Source organism: Puma concolor, chromosome A2 (genome assembly GCF_028749965.1).
Source record: "Puma concolor isolate L17-30 chromosome A2, mPumCon1.1.hap2, whole genome shotgun sequence".
Lineage (NCBI taxonomy): Eukaryota > Metazoa > Chordata > Mammalia > Carnivora > Felidae > Puma > Puma concolor.
Genome location: NC_141668.1, coordinates 119722264 through 119739674, shown reverse-complemented (window position 1 = coordinate 119739674; position 17411 = coordinate 119722264). Strand labels below are relative to the sequence as shown.

The 17411-nt window shown below is 48.1% G+C and overlaps 2 protein-coding genes across 6 annotated transcripts in view; one reads left to right on the top strand and one right to left on the bottom strand.

Moving 5' to 3' along the window:
• Window positions 1-17411, top strand: part of OGG1 (8-oxoguanine DNA glycosylase) — a 45124-nt gene that overhangs the window by 5748 nt on the left and 21965 nt on the right. Inside the window, exons 6-7 of one of the 2 annotated variants that reach the window (XR_015248259.1) lie at window positions 8886-9073; window positions 9523-9613. Coding sequence is in view for 1 of the 2 variants with exons in the window: in XM_025922471.2 (XP_025778256.2) it covers window positions 146-232 (87 nt within the window). In the remaining variant the exon portion in view is untranslated. Of the gene's footprint in view, window positions 1-145; window positions 471-8885; window positions 9074-9522; window positions 9614-17411 lie in introns of those variants that run through there. The other variant, XM_025922471.2, reaches the window with a different exon arrangement.
• Window positions 406-11889, bottom strand: CAMK1 (calcium/calmodulin dependent protein kinase I). Of its 4 annotated transcripts, none has more exons than XM_086697500.1 (12): window positions 11311-11884; window positions 9153-9267; window positions 7261-7392; window positions 5443-5517; window positions 5219-5357; window positions 4251-4452; window positions 4081-4156; window positions 3297-3409; window positions 2669-2747; window positions 2485-2572; window positions 787-904; window positions 406-683 (listed from the first exon to the last, which is right to left on the bottom strand). In XM_086697500.1, the coding sequence occupies exons 2-12, from the start codon at window positions 9233-9235 to the stop codon at window positions 601-603; spliced, it is 1188 nt and encodes a 395-aa protein (XP_086553626.1). In that variant the 5' UTR covers window positions 9236-9267; window positions 11311-11884; the 3' UTR covers window positions 406-600. The 4 variants fall into 4 exon arrangements, with proteins under 4 accessions (XP_086553626.1, XP_025778255.1, XP_086553624.1 ...); XM_025922470.2 differs by having other exon boundaries at window positions 4251-4377; window positions 11311-11879; XM_086697498.1 differs by having other exon boundaries at window positions 406-904; window positions 11311-11889.

The window sequence follows — 17411 nt, the reverse complement described above, 5'->3', positions numbered from 1 at the left end:
TCTTTACCCACCCCAGTCCTGACTCTAGTGGATGTTCCTCGCCCTGGCCCTGCTGCCTGTATACCTCTCCACACTGCCACTGGCCCCATCAGTCCTGACCCCGTGTACCCTGACCCCATGCAGTGTCCTTCCCCACTGTCCCCAGGTGCTGTTCAGTGCTGACCTGCGCCAACTCCACCGAGCTCAGGAGCCACCAGCAAAGCGCAGGAGATCTACAGGCCTTGAAGGCTAGGTGGGGGGCACTGGACAAAGGGATACCCCAAATACCTTTCCCCACCTCTCTTCCCCATCCAGTCTCGTGTTGGGAAGAGGGCTTCTTGCAGCTACCTCAGGGGCCAGGTACCCTCACATTAAGTAGTTTGCACAACATTGTGGGGTGGAGGTTATCTGGTGAGACAGAGCTACTATGTTTTTATCTCTTCCCTTTATTACAAGAAAGAACAATAAAATAGAAACATTTGTATGGAAAATGCAGTGGAGGAGTGATAGGGAAAGGGGTGGGAAGGCAGTGAGGCTGGGTAACTCCAATTCAGGGAGGGAAGGGGAGCAGGCTGCCCCAACCCCTCCCACACAAAGGATCTGGACCCTGGATCTGGGGCCCTAGAGCTGGGGGGGCAGAGTAGGGGACATTTCTGAGCCCGGCTCCACACAGCCATCTCGACAGCAGCAGCCAGACGCTGGCCCTACATGGGGAGAGAGAACAAGATTGGTCGTAGGAGCAGACCCTCCACTCCAGCCTGTATGTCTCTTCCCACCCATGCCCTTCCACAGAGCACTGGTCCTCACCCCCAGCTGCTGGTGTCAGCAGCTCCCCATGGCTCGCCGTTGGTCCCTGCCCCTCCTGGCTGGTGCCCAGCTGTAGCTTTCTCATATGCCGCACCACGGCCGTGGCATTGAAGGCTTGCTGTGGGGAGAAGGGGTAGAAGGGACTTTTGAGAGCTGGAGATCATGGGACAGGGTCTGGCAGTGAGATTCATGGGGTGGTTTTGTCATTTTCATTCAGGTGTTATTGGTTGATCCCCTAAAACTCCCTGAAACCTCTACAAGGTCTTTATTAAATTACATTCAGCCACATTATATATTTACACAGATACATGCATATGTGTGTGTGTGTGTGTGTGTGTGTGTGTGTGTAATGTGTATACATGAACAAGTATATACAACCCTTTATGTATAAATTCATATTCACATCATAGCAAGCACTTAAAATAGCAGTATGTGTCAGGCACTGTTCTAAGCACTTTATTTGGCAATTCATTTAATCTTCACAAAAGTCTTTGAGGTGGATACTATTAGTGTCACCATTGCCAGAGGAGAAAACTGAGGCACAGACAGGTTAAATAACTTACCCCAGTATGTGTATCATTCTCTATTTAACATATCTACGAAGGTGTCCCACACATCCTTCATATTCACCATGTCCAAAACCATAGTCATCCACCCCAAGACAGTTGTGTGCCCCTGGGATCCCCATCTCAGTAACAGTACCACCATTCACCTTTTCCCCAACCAAAATCTTGGGCCAGCCTTTGACATCTCCTCTCTCTGCCAACATCTCTTCTACCATCACTTCTTATCAATTCTACCTCCTAAAGGACTCCTGAGCCATCCACTGTTCTCTGGTCCAAGCCCTCACTGTCTCCTGCCCACATCTCTGCCATAGCCTTCTAAGGGGTCTCCCAGCCTTAACTCCATACCTCTCTCTGCATCCTGAGAGCCCTTTCCAGAGGGCAGGTTACTGCTAAAAATCCTGGGTCTCCTCAGTGTCCTTAGGACCAAGTTAGTTCTCCACTGTGGCACTCAAGACCTCTACTTCCATCTCCAGTCTGGGCTCTTGCCCCACAGCCCCTCCATTCCATCCAGACTTACTACTTGCACTTCCCTGAATGGACATACTCACTCTCTTGCCCCTGGACTTCTGCATACTGGTCCTCTCTGCCTCAGACATTGTTCTGTTGTACCTGGCTAATTCCTACTCAGCTGTCAGGTCTGACAGGTCTATCAGGCCATCATATGTCCCTTCCAGGACCCCATAGGTTGGAGTAGATGTCTCTTTAAGAATTATAGTGTTCCAGGGTGGTGCAGTTGGTTAAGCATCCAGTTCTTGATTTCGGCTCAGGTCAAGATCTCATGGCTCATGGGATCTTGCCCCGAATCAGTCTCCACACTGAGCATGGAGGCTGCTTGGGATTCTCTCTCCTCCCTCTCTCTGCCCTTCTCCCACTCGCAGTCTCTCTCTCTAAATAAATAAATAAATAAACAAACAAACAGTAAAAAAGAATTATACTGTTCTTGGCAGTCAGGGACTCACTGGGATAGAGTGTCAGGGAGTGTTGAATGAATGAATGAATGAATGAAGTTCTTGTAAGTGTCCCTGAGCAGTTACTGTGACATGGTGCTAGATGCTGTGTGAGCTGAGGCCTGGAGAGAGGTGGGGAGGACGTCTGGGGAGGCTGGGACCCAGGACCAGGGACATGGGCTCACCTTCCACTTGCTCTTGGCAAAGTTCTTCTTGATCTGTTCGCTCACCGATTGGTGAATATTCTTATCTAGAGCCGTATCTCCTGCAATCCTAGGATAGGGGTGTGTGGAGGGTTGTCTATGAAGGCAAAGACAGGTTTGGGGGCCCCAGACCCCACCCCAGCCTGCAGCTTATTGGAGCTCTCACCACGGGTGCTGCAAGGCCTGCTCACAGGTGAACCTCTTTTCTGGATCCTTCTCCATCAAGTGCCGGATGAAGTCTTTGGCTGAATCCCCAAGAAAACAGCAAAGAGAAATAGCATGATGGTACCTGTGGATACCCCCAACACAAAACCCACCCCCTTGGGTCTGGCCTGGCATCCAAGCAAGACAAGAGGCCAGATCTGTGTATGTACCGCCCAACCCCACCTGTACTCTTAGTCTCTAAGCTCCCCCCACCCACCCCAGCCTTCCAGTTCTCTCCTCTTTCCCTTAAAAAAAACTTGTTCTTAAAAAAGATTCTGCTCAGTATATTCACACTGATGTGTAAGTGACCAATAATGGCTTCACAGTTTTGCCTCCTAGTAAGAGGTACAAAAGAACATATGAAAACTTCTATGGTGGTATTTCAGGCATAATGAAGTCATTGGGTGTGGTATTTTCAAAAATACTAGTTTTGAAGACTGAACGAATGCCTACAAGTTTCTCAGCCTGGGGCCAGGCAGAGGGAAGCACCTGGGGTGCTTGGTGTCTGGTCTCAAAGACAGCTCTTAGTTTGGGGCTGGGGAGTCTGACCAGAGGTAGGGCCCAGGGGAAGATGGCAAAGCATCAAATACCAGAGTCAGAGATGTCGTCCCAGTAAGGAGAGTCAAATTCGTACTCGGCCTTCAAAATCTGTTCAAAGAGTTTGGCATCATTCTCGTCATAGAAGGGGGGATAACCGCAGAGCCTGGGCAGGGAGAAACTCCTCCTCATTTCCACTTTCAGTGTACCCATTGGCTCCAATATGGAGCTTTGAGGTAGTCTCAAGAGTCAGGCAACACCCACAGGAAGCAGTTCCCCCTTTTACAAAGGGGAAATCTGCCCCTCTGTGCCTTGTTCACTCCTGTCCAGCTACACTGGCCTGTTTCTTAATTTGCTACCTTCTTTCCTTCCTCAGGGCCTTGCATTTGCTGTTCCCTCTGCCCCCACACCTCGAATGTCTTCCCCCACACCTCAAATGTCTGTCTCCCTCACTTCATCCAGGAGATAGCCTAAGAAATGCCTTTTTTCCTGACCTCCTTACCTAAAATGGCATCCATCCCCATCTCCCTAACCCTGCTTGATTTTTCTTCATAGTATTTTACTACCTGACATTTTATAGATTTACTTGTTTATTGTCTGTCTACTGTACTAGAATTTTTGCTCTCTCAGGGCAGGCACTTTGTTTTCTTCTCTTAAATCCCCAGTACTTAGCACAGTGCCAGAAACATAGTATGTGTTGAATGAAATAATATTAGTCATTAATAGGTAGGTATACACTTGGATGGCAGGAAGAAATAGGAGAGAGGAGAAAGAGGGCAAAGTAGGGGAGAGGAGAATGCTAGAGCCACATGCCCCAATGGCCAAGACCCTACTCACAGAATGTAGGCAATGACCCCAATGGACCAGCAATCCACTGCCTTGCTATAGGGCTTCTGGGCCAGGACCTCAGGAGCTATGGAAGGAAGGAGACATGGTGGTGACAGATCTCTGCCCTGCAGCTTCTGATTTCTCCCCTATCCATGGCCCCCGCCCAGGGTGCTCCATACCCACATATCCTGGGGTCCCGCAAGCTGTGGAGAGCACACTGCCAGGGTCCTCCATCTTGGAGAGGCCAAAGTCAGAAATCATGATCTTGGAGTCTTCATCCAGGCTGTAGTACAGCAGATTCTCTGGCTTGGAAGGTGGAGGGGAAGGAAGAGGTAGAGATGGCCAGAGGCTGGCAGAACCTTCTGCTTCTCCAAGCACCACCTCAAAGACATCACCCCAAAAGCCACTGTGGCTTCACAGCTGCCATCTTGGTTGGAGGCACAAGAAACTCAAGGAAGTTCTCAAGGAAGTTAAAAGTAAAAGACAAGGGCCAGAAAAGACAAGGGACTTGGGAATGTGAGTGGGAGTTTTCCATAAGCCAGATTTGTATTGTGAAGCCCTAAAGAATTTTCAAGCACCTACTTTGTGCCAGATCTTGTGCTAGTGCTTGATTTCATCCTTACCACATCCCTATCAGGCCAGTCTGCCTAATCCCACTTTACAGGTCAGAAAACTGATGCCTTGAGAGGCAAAGGGCTTGCCTGAGAACCTACAGTTAGGGAGTAGCAGGGACAGAATTCAAGTCCAGATCTGTCTCACCCCAGCGCTCTTCTAGACTGGAGGAGATGTACTACAAAATGTGAACCCCATCATAGTCTCTGAGGTGTAGGGTTTCACAGGGGCTTCTGGCTTCCTTCTTTATGTTTTGCTGTCCCATCCAAGTTTTCTACAAAGAGCAAAGTGGGACTTTTATTATCAAAAAAAGACCAAGGCACTATTTGGATAAAATAGCAGCACCATTCACCTGGGTGTCCATTTGAGCGTCCAAACCGGAATGGGAGGAGGCAGTTTAGGGTTTACAGGGTGCATTTTGCAGATGGGAAGCCGAGGCTCAGGGATGGGGTAAGAGTTGCCCCAGATCACACAATGAGGGGTATGTGGAGGCTGCACTCGGCACCCCAGCTCACCACACACCCTTGCACCCCACCTTGAGATCTCGGTGTACGATGCCCAGGTCGTGCAGGTACTTGACGGCGTCCAGCACCTGGAAGATGAGGCGGCTGGCATCCCGCTCCGTGTAGAAGCCTTTCTCCACAATGCGGTCAAACAGTTCTCCACCGGACACCCTGCAGCCGAGGACAGGGCAGTCTGGCCAGAGAAGCTAGGAAGGGGCGGCGGGGAGAGATGTGAGCAAGGGGTGAGGCCACTCACAGCTGCATGATGAGGTAGAGATGGCCCCCACTCTCATAGATGTCATCCAGGGCTACAATGTTGGGGTGCTTGATCCTGAAAGGAGAAATGAGGTGGTTCAGAGCTGAGGATAGCTCAGCCACTTTCCTACACTCACCTTGAAGAACCACCACTGTAGACCTAGGCAGGACAAACCAGGGTTCTGGGTCCCAAAAGGAAAAGCTGATTCACCATGATTTATTATGATGTAATGGAAGGTAGGAGAGCACAGAGAGATAAACACTGGGCTCTGGCATCAGACACACCTCGGTCTAACTTGCCTCCACTATGTGCTATTTGGGGACAAATCTTTTTACCTCACAACACTGATCAATATATGATTTTAACATGTTTCTGGGTGCCTGGGTGGTTCAGCCGGTTAAGCAAGTGATTCTTTGTTTTTATTTATTTTGAGAGAGAGAGAGAGAGAGTGTGCACGTGCGGGGGAGGGGGTGGAAAGAGAGGGAGAGAGAGGAGAGAAAGAATTCCACGCAGGCTCTGTGCTGACAGCACAGACTCACACTCGGGAACCATGAGATCATGACCTGAGCTGAGATCAAGAGTCAGAAGCTTGGAGTGGCTCAGTTGGTCAAGCGTCCAACTTCGGCTCAGAGCCTGGAGCCTGCTTCAGGTTCTGTATCTCCCTCTCTCTCTGCCCCTCCCCTGCTCATACTCTGTCTCTCAGAAATAAATAAACGTTTAAAAAAAAGTCAGAAGCTTAACTGACTGAGCCACCTAGGCACCCCAAGCATCTGACTCTTGATCTCAGCTCAGGCCTTGGTCTCAGGGTTTTGAGTTCAATCCCCACATTGGGCTCCACACTGGGCATGGAGCCTACCTTAAAAAATAATAATAATAATAATAAATTAATTAATTAATTAATTAAAAAATAAAATAAAAAGTGTCTGTGTTTATAAGTTTATCAGCCTCCCCCACCAGAATGCCAGCTCCAGGAGACCAGGAGCTTTATGTTACCATTGTTCCTCCCACACCGGGTGTAGAGTAAGTGCTCACTTATTCATTGAATATTAAGCCTGTTTCCTTATCTATAATATGAAGCCAGTGACAGTACTTCCCTCAAAGAGTTGGAGTGAGGATCACGTGAGAAAATGCAGGTAAGAATCTTGGCACAATGTCTGGCACACAGTGAATGCTCAATAAATGAACCGATGATGGTGACTGAGCTTGACAGGGGCCATGGCTCTGCCACAAGGTTGTTTTGTGACCTTGGGCAAATCCCTTACCCTCTCTGGACCTCAGGCCCCCTCCCACACCCAATAGTGGAAATGACCAGTTAATCCCTGACCAGGGTGGTTGGAAAACTCAGGCAAGAGGATAGAAGTGAAGGTTCTCCATAAGCTTTCCAGTGAGGGCAGCAGGTTACACACAAGTATAAGCAAATCATAGACAGTTGGTTATTGATTTAGTCAGGGGGCTGTGAGACAGGTATTTTTGAACTTCCTGAGTGGCTTTAATATGTACGGGGAATTGAGGTAGGTCTTCAGTAACACCAGTTGAGATGTGATGGTCCAAGCTACATTCAAGGATTGACTTTTAGATCTGAATGAACAAGTTAAGCCACTATAAACAAGCAGTGGCATTAGCTGTTGCAGCAGACACCTGAAATAAAGGGACCTCTAAAGTGCTCCACAATCCTACCAAGTGGAGATTATTACCCCATTTTATAAATGAGCAATTTGAGGCTCACAGGTTAAATGATTTGCCCAAAGCAGAGGTAGGAAGAGAATAGGAGGAGTCAAGGCAGGGTCAACCCACACAGAGACAGTGTGGTCCACGCACTTGTGCAGGACAGCGATCTCGTTCTCCATGCTGCCCTCCTTGCCCTCCAGAGCCTTCTTGGCGATGCATTTGATGGCCACCAGCTTGTGAGTTCTTTTATCTTCTGCCAGGATAACCTCTGAGAAGGCCCCCCTGCAAAGAAAGGGGATTCATGAGGTGAGGAACTGGAACCTTAGCTTCCCTTCAGCCCTTCCTTCATACCCCTATGGGTATCATGACCACCTGTGGACCATGAAGATGAGATGAGCCTCCCTACATCACTCTTCCAACCCCTGGTCCCTGAGGTGGTCACGTGACCCACGGCTGGCCAATCAGAATAGTCTATCCTTGGCTACATTAATTGGGTCACGTGATGCAAGCCAGGTTACTGGCACTTTGAGAATAAGGTGCTCTTTTTCCTTCCAAGCTGATACGATGCAACCCTGGAGCTTTTGGTGGTTATCTTTGCCACCACTTGAGGAGGGCCTGCTTGAGAATGAAGGCAACACAAATGAAATCAGAGCTAAGAAATTTCCCGGTGACAAAGATAATTTCCTGATAACATCATGTGAGCCCCTGGATCCAGCCATGCCTGAAGTTTATGCCCTGGGCATTTTGATCCATGCAAAATTGATTCATTTCTTTTTCTGCTACAATTTCAGTCATGGTTTACTTAACCCCTTTTATAAATTTGAAGAACCATCAGCATCACCTGGGGACTTTTTAGAAGTGCAGTATCTCGGGCCTTAACCTCAGACTTACTAAATCAGAATCTGTATTTTTAACAAGATCCTCAGATGATCTGTATGCTCACTGATTGTTGAGAAGCAATATTTTACAAGTTAGTTAGAAAAGAACAAACTCATGTACTAAAGTTCACTGATGAAGGAGGATTTCCTAGCATCTTCTTTCTAGGACTATTTGTGTTGCCTGGGATAAGAAGTCTAAGTCAAAGAAAAGCATCTCTCATGGCAAAATCTCAATCATCAGAATAACTAGTGACTGTGATAGCCTCAATGCTGGTTTCTAGTCATGTCCCTCTCCAATTTACCCTCCATGCTTTGGCCAGAGTGACTATCCTGAATTGCAAACCCATCAAAATATCTTAAATGTCTTCCTATGGTCCATGAGATAAAGTCCAGCCCCCATAGCTTGGCTTTCAAGGTCTTACATGACCTGTTCTCTCTTCTCAGAGAGAAGCATCTTCCACTCTTCCCCTAGCCTCTGATTACAACTCTATCATTCTTCACCTCTTTCCACACATAACATGCTTCTCAGCCTTTGCTTAGGCTCTTCCTTCTGGCTGGAATGCCCTTCTCCCTCTCTGATAAGTGCACTTCTACTCATCCTTCAGTCCCTAGCTCTAGGCAGTAGCTACCACTCTGAGCTCTACAAAGTCCTCATTCCTGACTTTAACAGGAACACATCATATACCCTGTTGTCATTTTCCCTGGGTGTACTTCCATCACATGTTGAGGATCAACTTGAGGGGAAAAGATCAGGTTTGAGTTATTTCTGGATTCCCACCACTGAGAACAGAGCCATGCCCAGCTTCGTTTCCTAAACCTAGGCCAAAATCCCCAGCTCTTGGCCAAACATTGGAAAGACTGGCTCCTTCATTCTCCCCTACTTTGTTCTCTTCACAGGAACCCAGAGCTGCAGCCAAGAGCAGCCTCTGTTCCACCCACTGTCAGCCAGAAGTGAAAAGATGAGCCAGACTGGGCCATGGCAAGGCCGCTGCAGGGCCTGGACTATAGCAAACAGGAAGCAGTGATAAACTGACCAGAGGAAGTACCACCCTGGATGCAGTCGCCCTAGCCAGCCAGGCCCAAGAGTAAGGACCTTCCCAACCCCACACCCCGGCTCACAGACAGCCTCCCCCTCCACCCCCGCTTGCCTGCCCTGAGACTCACGTTCCCAGAACATCACGGAAGTCGTAAATGTCCCTAATGTCCTCCACCTGCTTCCAGCTGGGGCCGTCCACTGCCCCCGGCATGGCCCACTGCCCCCTGGCCACAGCCAGGGCTCCTGAGAAGGGAAATGAAGGGAAAAGACTCAGTAGGGCCCAGCCTTCTATGTTGGGACTCAGGGAATTGAGGCCCCATTCAGTCATTCAGCCTGCATGTATTCATTCCTTGATTCATTCATTTGACAAAGTTATTCAGCAAACTCACTCACTCACTAGTCTTTTGTTCACCCAACAAATCCTCATGCCTAAAGGAAAATCCTTCAAGGTGGCAGCAGAATTCTTTTTTCAACAAAGTCATTTGTTCATTTATTCAGCTCCAGGTTTCTCCCTCTCCAAATCAAAACACTCAGGAGGACACTGACCTCCAGGAGAACAGCAGAGAAGACCCCAGAGCAGCTTGTACAAGTAAGTGCACAGCCCTGGAGGGTTCCCCCTGTCTCCAGAACCAGGAATGTCCCAGCCCCACCCTGGGAATTGCTGGGGTGTCTCCTCTCCTTCCTCTTTCTTCTTCCACCCAGTCTCTCGGAAATCAGGTTTCCGGCAGTCTGGGCTTCCAGCAATATCTCAGCCACGTTTTTAAATAGCTCCTTCTGCACTGTTACCACGGCAACAGCAGCCACAGCTGGAGCTCCCCAGGCCACCTATTATACCCCCTCTCCCTTCTGGCTCCCTGTTTGGGTCCCAGAAGCCTGAGAAATGGTCCTACCCAGTCTGTCCCCTCCTGGCTTCTTCTGACCCTGCTCCAGCCTGCACCTTTCTTCAGAGACCTCTGTCAGCAGGGAGTTCTCTCCCCATTTATCAGATGGAGAATAGGGAGACTGAGGTTGGAGACAGATATGGACTGGGTCCAAAGTTGCCCAAATGATGACTGGCTGGGGCCCAGTTAAGCTTGCTGAGTGCCAAGGACTTTGACAGGGCCACTCTCAGCTTGTCCTTCCAATATGCAGCCAGACTGGAGCCCATTCAGACCCAGTATGCTCTGTGACCTCAAGGAGGGCACTTCCTGTTTCCCCTGTGGGAGAATGAAAGGAAGGTGTCCTGACTAGAGTCCCTGGTGTGAGACCCCACTCCTTGGATAGGACCTTGTTTCCAGGGGGTCCTAGCCACCCATCCCAGGGGCAAGAAACTTCTAGGAAAGGAGATATGATGGTAGGCTCTAGAAACACAGTTTTAAAGCCCACTTGGAGGCCTGGCAAATACAACCCTTCTAGTTCCACACATATCTCTGCACCTGGACACACCACACCAAGCTCCACCCACAATACCTGCCCCAGATTCAGTACATTCCATCCCCAGATACCCCAACACCTGATCATACATGTGTACCCAGGCATCAGCACACATGTCCAAAGATACACTCCCCCTGACATCCTCACATCCCAACATCCCTCCCACAGATCCCTCTTACACCCCCAAAACACACATCTGCACACACTCAGACCACATCTCTCTCTCTCTCTCTCTCTCTCTCTCACACACACACACATATTCCTCACCTATGTACCAGACATCCCAGATACACTCATACCCTTCATCCTGTTTCTATACACCCTAAAAGCTCCTATGTTCCAAACTGAACCCCAACTCCTTACATACCTAACTTCAAACATCCTCAATACACATATAGCCTCCACTCTTACCACCCTTGAGCCAGATGCTAGCATGCACAACACCTGGACACACATCTGCAACAAAAACAGATTCCCAGATATCCCCACCCATAAGGATACCCTTACACTGTAGCTCCGTATCTGATGCACACGCCTGTGCTAAGACATTAGCACACCCCAACACGGCCCCACATATTTATAGCTCCAATGCCCAGTCCTTCCACATTCAGACCCATCTGAACGCAGGCGCACCCACACGCACACCCTTCCCATCTTCCGACATTACCCACTCAGTTCCCCACCGGCCGCCTGGCACCTGCGGGGCCCGGGGGCAGAGGTAGAAGAGAAAGGCCCTGCCCTGCCCTGCCCATCCAGAGTCTAGCCCCCTTAGGCACCTATCCCATCCCTGGGGGAGAGGATCCAGCGGCTGGTGGGTCCAGCCGCCCCTCCTCGGATCCCAGGAGCACAGGCGGGTTGGCCCCCGGGCTGTACCTGCGGCTGCCCCGCCGCGGGGCTGGCTGGAAGGCCCGAAGTGGCTGCCGCTGAGCTCTGGCTGCCGGCTGCTGTCTGCCGCCGCTCCGCGCCTGGCCCGCCCGCCCGCTCGCTCCCTCGCTGAGGCTCGGCTCGGGCTCTGCTGGCTGCCTCCGCCCGCCTGCGGCTCTGATGTCAGTGGAGGAGGAGCCTGCGGCGGAGGGACGAGGGACTGGGAGGCACAGCTGCGCTCCCGGGCTGGGGAAGGGGCGCGGCGGTTGGAGGGGAAGCCCCTAGTTCAGGTCAGCTCCTCTTCTGGACTTTTCCCTCCCTTCCTCTCCGTAGGGCCCCCATTTCACAGAGGGGACAACTGAGGTCCAGAGAGATGAAGGGTTCAAAATCAGCAGTTGGTCAGAGGCAAAATTAAATTCGAATCCAGGTCTGTGTGATGCCAGAGTCTGGCCAGTTCCACCCTGTCGCCTTGTGGAGTTTCAGACTAGTCCTGGAAGCTCCCTTGGGAATCTTGGGTTCTGTCTCCCCTTTCTTCTCACCGTCCCCTTTCCCCCAGTGCCCAGAAGGGAATCAGGCCCTCAAAAGGGCTCAGGAGACTGACGCGGGTTGGAGGGTGGGGGGTGGGAGGGTGGTGATGGAGGGCGTAGAGAAAGGGGAAAGCAAGAGTAAACAGTGAAGAGAATAGAGACAGTCGTAGGGTGGGGTCCCCAGCTGACAGGCAGAAAAACAGACCCGTAAGTCCCTTCCTTCGGGAGGCTGAGCTGAAGTTCCAGTCCCCTGCACCTGCCCCTCAAAATAGGTGTGGTGCCCTGAGGGCTTGGGACTGGGAGGGGGAAGGGAGGAGAGGGAGTTAAATCAGGATCCCAGAGGAAGCAAGCCAGAGACCAAAGCGCCACGTGACAGGCTGGGTTCCTGGGGTTGATGGCTAGGCGCCAGGTTTGGAGCGGGGGGGGGGGGGGGGGGGGGGGGGGGGGGGGGGGGGGGGGGTGGAGCACAAACTGCTCCTGGGACGTCGGCAGGGGTCCAAGGGACCTGACCAAGGTCCTCTTGCGCAAGGCTTTCCTTGGGAAGAAATTTGGTGCAGGGTGAGCGAGGGAGCAACTCAAAGGAAGTGTGGGTGGGGCTGGACTGGGGCCAGTCAGAGGAGGCACATGCTTCGACTCCCACTCTTCCTCCATCACCTCCCACCGCCCCAAACTTGTGCATTTTCCAACAGGACTTGGGGAGAGGATGATTCTGACCCCAACTCAATTTCAGCTGGCTTTTACTTCTCTTTTCCCTGGGACTAGATCAGGGGTGGTTGATGTATTATGCCCATTTTTGCCCATTTTACAGATGAGAGAGGATGATGGCTGAGGTTCCTAGAAAGGCTTTAAAGACTGATTTATCTGGAGGTGCCTGGGTGTCTCAGTCCATTAAGTGTCTGACTCTTGATTTCTGCTCAGATCATGATCTCAAGGTTCATGGGATCAATCAATCCCCAATCAGTTGGGATTCTTTCTCTCCCTCTCTCTCTATGCCCCTCTGCCTCTCTCTCTCTCTCTCTCTTTCTCTCTCTCTCAAAATAAATAAACATTAAAGAAAAAAAGGGACTGACTTATCTGAGTCACATTTCACCTCTCTGAGCCTCAATTTTTCCATTTGGAATATGGGAATATGTGACCAACTGAGAATTCTATGAGATAATAAATGTGAAATGCTTGGAATACCATACGGGTTCAGATGTGAGAGCTAGACTTAGTGTAAACTGAGGCTCAGAGAAGGGACCTGATTGTCCAGGGGCAGGGGACACAGGTCAGTTTCCCTGTCCTGAATCTCAGTATCTCAGACTTCCTAGTTCATGGGAAAACATATCTCCTACCCAGGGCTGAGGCCCTACTCTCCCCTAGACCACCAATACACCCATTGATCTAGAATTATTTCACTACAAATTCCTGTTTATCTCATTGACAACATTTCTGAGGTGATAAGGTGGCCTCTGTCCTTTCGAGGACTTGTACACCTTTTATGCTCTGTTTTACACGTTGCCTGCTTTTGAGCATGTCTGAGGGCACTTACACTTTCCTTTTTGAACAAATACATTCTCTGTCTTTTTAAAAAAATATTTCTACTAGGCAAATAATTACATAAGATACTAAAAACACACAAAGACCATCCTTGTCACTGATCAGATTCTTTCACTTGCTAAGTAGCAGAATCCTAACCTAAGCCAGCTTCACCAAAGAGGGACCTGTGGCTCACAATAGCTGACTGCAAGATTGAGGGAAAAACAACATGGATCAGGGTCTTGGAGACTGGAACTGGAGACACAGGGCTCATAGCATTTGCTTTCTTTTTTTTATTATTATTATCTTTTTTAACGTTTATTTATTTTTGAGACAGAGAGAGACAGAGCATGAATGGGGGAGGGTCAGAGAGAGAGGGAGACACAGAATCTGAAACGGGCTCCAGGCTCTGAGCTGTCAGCATAGAGCCCGACTCGGGGCTCAAACTCACAGACCGTGTGATCATGACCTGAGCCAAAGTCAGACGCTTAACTGGCTGAGCCACCCAGGTGCCCCAGCATTTGCTTTCTTGTATCTCTCCTTGTCTCAATTTCTCTGCACGTTGGTTTCCCTTCCTCTGCAGAGTGAGCTCTGCCTGGCAGGAAAGGTGGTGTGAGGTAGTCTCAGCTTTCCAATGCAACCCAGCAGGAAAGCTCGACCCAGTTTTCATATATCAGTCTCAGGGAAGGACTCTGATGAATTCTGCTAGAGTAACATGCCTACCCCTTGGCCCCAGACAAACTATTGCCAGGGAAATGAAGTACTGTATTGGGTAAATGTACTGTCATGGGCAGCCACACCAGAGTCAAGGGGTGAAGAGGCGTGTCTTGCCAAAAGGAAATAAAGATGCTGGGCAGGCATGAATAACACATCTATCCCAGCCCTGCTCCCATCAATCAGAAATAACTAGTATTAGTATTTTTTGGTACCTATTCCTCCAGACTTTTTGGGATGCATGTATTTACATACACATTTCCTCCTACAGTCCCAACCCCCAATGAGCATATCTCATGGTACTAAAACAAAAAGTCAAGGACAGTCAAATAGATGAAGGAAAAAGGAAAAAATCCTCTTCTCTCCTTTGTTATTAAAAAAAGATGACCAAACAGCTTAGACACGTCCATCAGTTCTCGCACACAGAAAATAAGCCATTGGAGGGGTGAAAGGTTTTCTAAGATTAGAGAGAATGGAAGAATTCCTATGGAAAAGATGGACAAGGTTATGTGCAAAACAGAAAAACATTCTTTTTTTTTTAAAGAGTGTTTTCTTTTTTTTAATGTTTATTTACTTATTTTGAGAGAGAGAGTGAACACAAGCATGTGAGCGGGGAAAGGGAAGAGAGAGAATCCCAAGCAGTCTCCATGCATCAGTACAGAACCAAATGCGGGGCTCTGTCCACGAACTGTGAGATCATAATCTGAGCCGAAATCAAGAGCCAGAGGCTTAACCAACCGAGTTACACAGGCACCCCCCCAAAAAACATTCTTTAACTTCTATTGCTGGAAACAAACAAACAAAACCTTACCCTACTCCAAAATCATACCCAGCATTAAAAGGCAAACTTCAGACTGAGGAAATGTTTTATAGACAATGGGTTAATATTGTCTATTATGTGAAGAACACTGAACATTGATAACAAACAGACCCAATAACTGGTCAGTGGAGACAGATAAAACACAATAAACATGGGACATTTTCTACCTCACAAGTAATCAAAGCAGTGCAAACTAAAAGGCCATTAATAGCCTTTCAATTCTGAAGTTTAAAAAACTAGTGACACTGAAATTGTCAGTGTAGGCAATGGATACTTCTGTATTTCTGGTGGGAAAATGACTTGCTAAAATCTTTCGGAAAGCCGTTTGGCAATATGCATCAAAGGCTTCAGTAACGTCCAGGCCTTTTGACCCAGGCATTTCTCTTCTGGGAATTAATTTCAGGGAAGTAGTCTTAAATTAGGACAAAGCTATATGCTCCAAGATACTTGAAGAAATATTTTCCAACAGCAAAATTTAGAAGAAATCACCAAGAACAGAACAGTTAAAAAACATAAGGTATGCCTATGGGATGTAATATTTCACAGTTCTTAAATCGATGGTAATGCAACCTACTTAATAAAAGGACAGAGGCACCTGGCTGGCTTGGTCAGCAGAGAATGCACCTCTTGATCTTACGGTTGTGAGTTCAACCCCTATGTTGGGCATGGAGCCTACTTAAAAAAATAAAATAAAAGGATGAAAATGCTTGTAATGTTAAACAGGTATGCAGTTTGGGAACTTCAGTGTAAAATGCAAAATGTATGTTATTCATAGCAGAGTGGAGAGGAACACCATAAATTTTAACAATGGTCAAAAAATCATCTGATTTTGTTTTGTTTCTTTTACTTCTCTCTACATGTCTATATTCTCCAAACTTTGTTGAGTAATATTAACTTTATTTTTTTTTTTGAGTTTATTTATTTTGAGGGGGGGAGGGGCAGAGAGAGAGAGTGAGAGAGAGAGAGAGAGAGAGAGAGAATCTCAAGCAGGCTCCATGCTGCCAGTGTGGGGGCTCAAACTCATAAACTGTGAGATAATGACCCGAAATCAAAAGTCAGACACTCAACCGACTGAGACACCCAGGTGCCCTGAGTAATATTAACTTTATAATTAAAAAGTCACTTTTTAAAAAAAGTATGCCAGGAGACGGTTGGTATGTACCAACTTGGTGGTCAAATTTTAAAATTTTATTTAAAAAATAACAAACAGGTGCCTAGGTGGCTCCGTCAGTTAAGTGTCTGACTCTTGATTTTGGCTCAGGTCATGATCTCATAGTTTGTGGGATCGAGTCCCACGTAGGGGTCTGCACTATTAGTGCAGAGCCTGTTTGGGATTCTCTTTCTCCCTCTCTCTCTGTCCCTCCCCCACGTGCATGCCCTCTCTTTCAAAAATAAATAAATAAAAATTTTAAGAAAAGATAAAAAATAACAAAGAAATAGAAAAGATTTAAATGTCACATCCATCAACATTTTTCTCTCCTACCATTGAAACAGTGATGGCACATTAATAAAAGTTTGGGGTCAGACAGACCAGGGTTCAAACTCTGTAACCCTTACCAGCTGTGGGATCTTGGACAAATCATTTCATGGCTCTGAGCCTCAGTTTCTTCATCTATAACATGGCATAATCATACTGATAAGCATACCTACTTTGTAGGGTTATTTTGAGAATGAGACAGAAAGTGACTTTCAGCCACTAGGCTAGTTCCCTCATTGTCACTTGGATCCCCAGTATGTACCTGGTGCATAATAGGTGTAAGAAATGAGACAGAAAGAGAGTTTTTTTTTTCTCCTTTTATAGCTATCAACTGCCCTGGGACAGCTGCTTTTAATATTATTTTTCCTTCCATCCTTGAAGCCCCACATGTTCCATTCAGGCTCCAAATTTGGGATTCCCTTTCTGCCCTCATGGTGCCCATCCCTATTTTCTCATGCAGTCAGGAGCAGCCCATCTCAGCAGGCTCAGAGGTCCCTCTAATGTTTACCAGATCTGACTGCTTTGTCTTGGTTAACACAGGCATATTCTGGGGCAATGATTCTTGTGCTTTTCTTTGATAATCAACCTATAATTTTTTAAGTTTACTTATTTATCTTGAGAGAGAGTTGGGCGGAGGGACAGAGAGAGAGAGGGAGAGAGAACGAGAATCCCAAACAGGCTCTGCACCAACAGTGCAGATCCTGATTTGGGGTTCAAACTCACAAACCGAAAGATCATGACCTAAGCCAAAGTTGGATGCTTAACCAACTGAGCTACCCAGGCACCCCTCAATGTATAATTTTGTGTGCGGTGGTGTTGGCAGGTCCAGAGAGGGACACTTAGAATAGGGCCCTAGAGTCTACAAAACTGGCTTACAAAACTGGTTCCCCACCAGCTATCTGATCTGGCTCTTCCCCTTTCTGTTTCCTAGTTTTCTTATCTGTAAAACAGGGTAATGGTCTTACCTGCTCTGATGTAGAATCATTGAGAAGAGCAAATACGAGAAGTCACATATCTTGCAGAAGTATCCTCCCAGAGCTGTCTTGTAACAATA

Coding starts and splice junctions, on each gene's coding strand:
- CAMK1 (XM_086697498.1), bottom strand. CDS start 9,235: ATGCCGGGGGCAGTGGACGGCCCCAGCTGGAAGCAGGTGGAGGACATT. Junction 7,393..9,152: donor TTCCGTGATGTTCTGGGAAC/GTGAGTCTCAGG, acceptor CTTTCTTTGCAG/GGGGGCCTTCTCAGAGGTTA. Junction 4,157..4,250: donor CGGGACCCCAGGATATGTGG/GTATGGAGCACC, acceptor TTCCTTCCATAG/CTCCTGAGGTCCTGGCCCAG.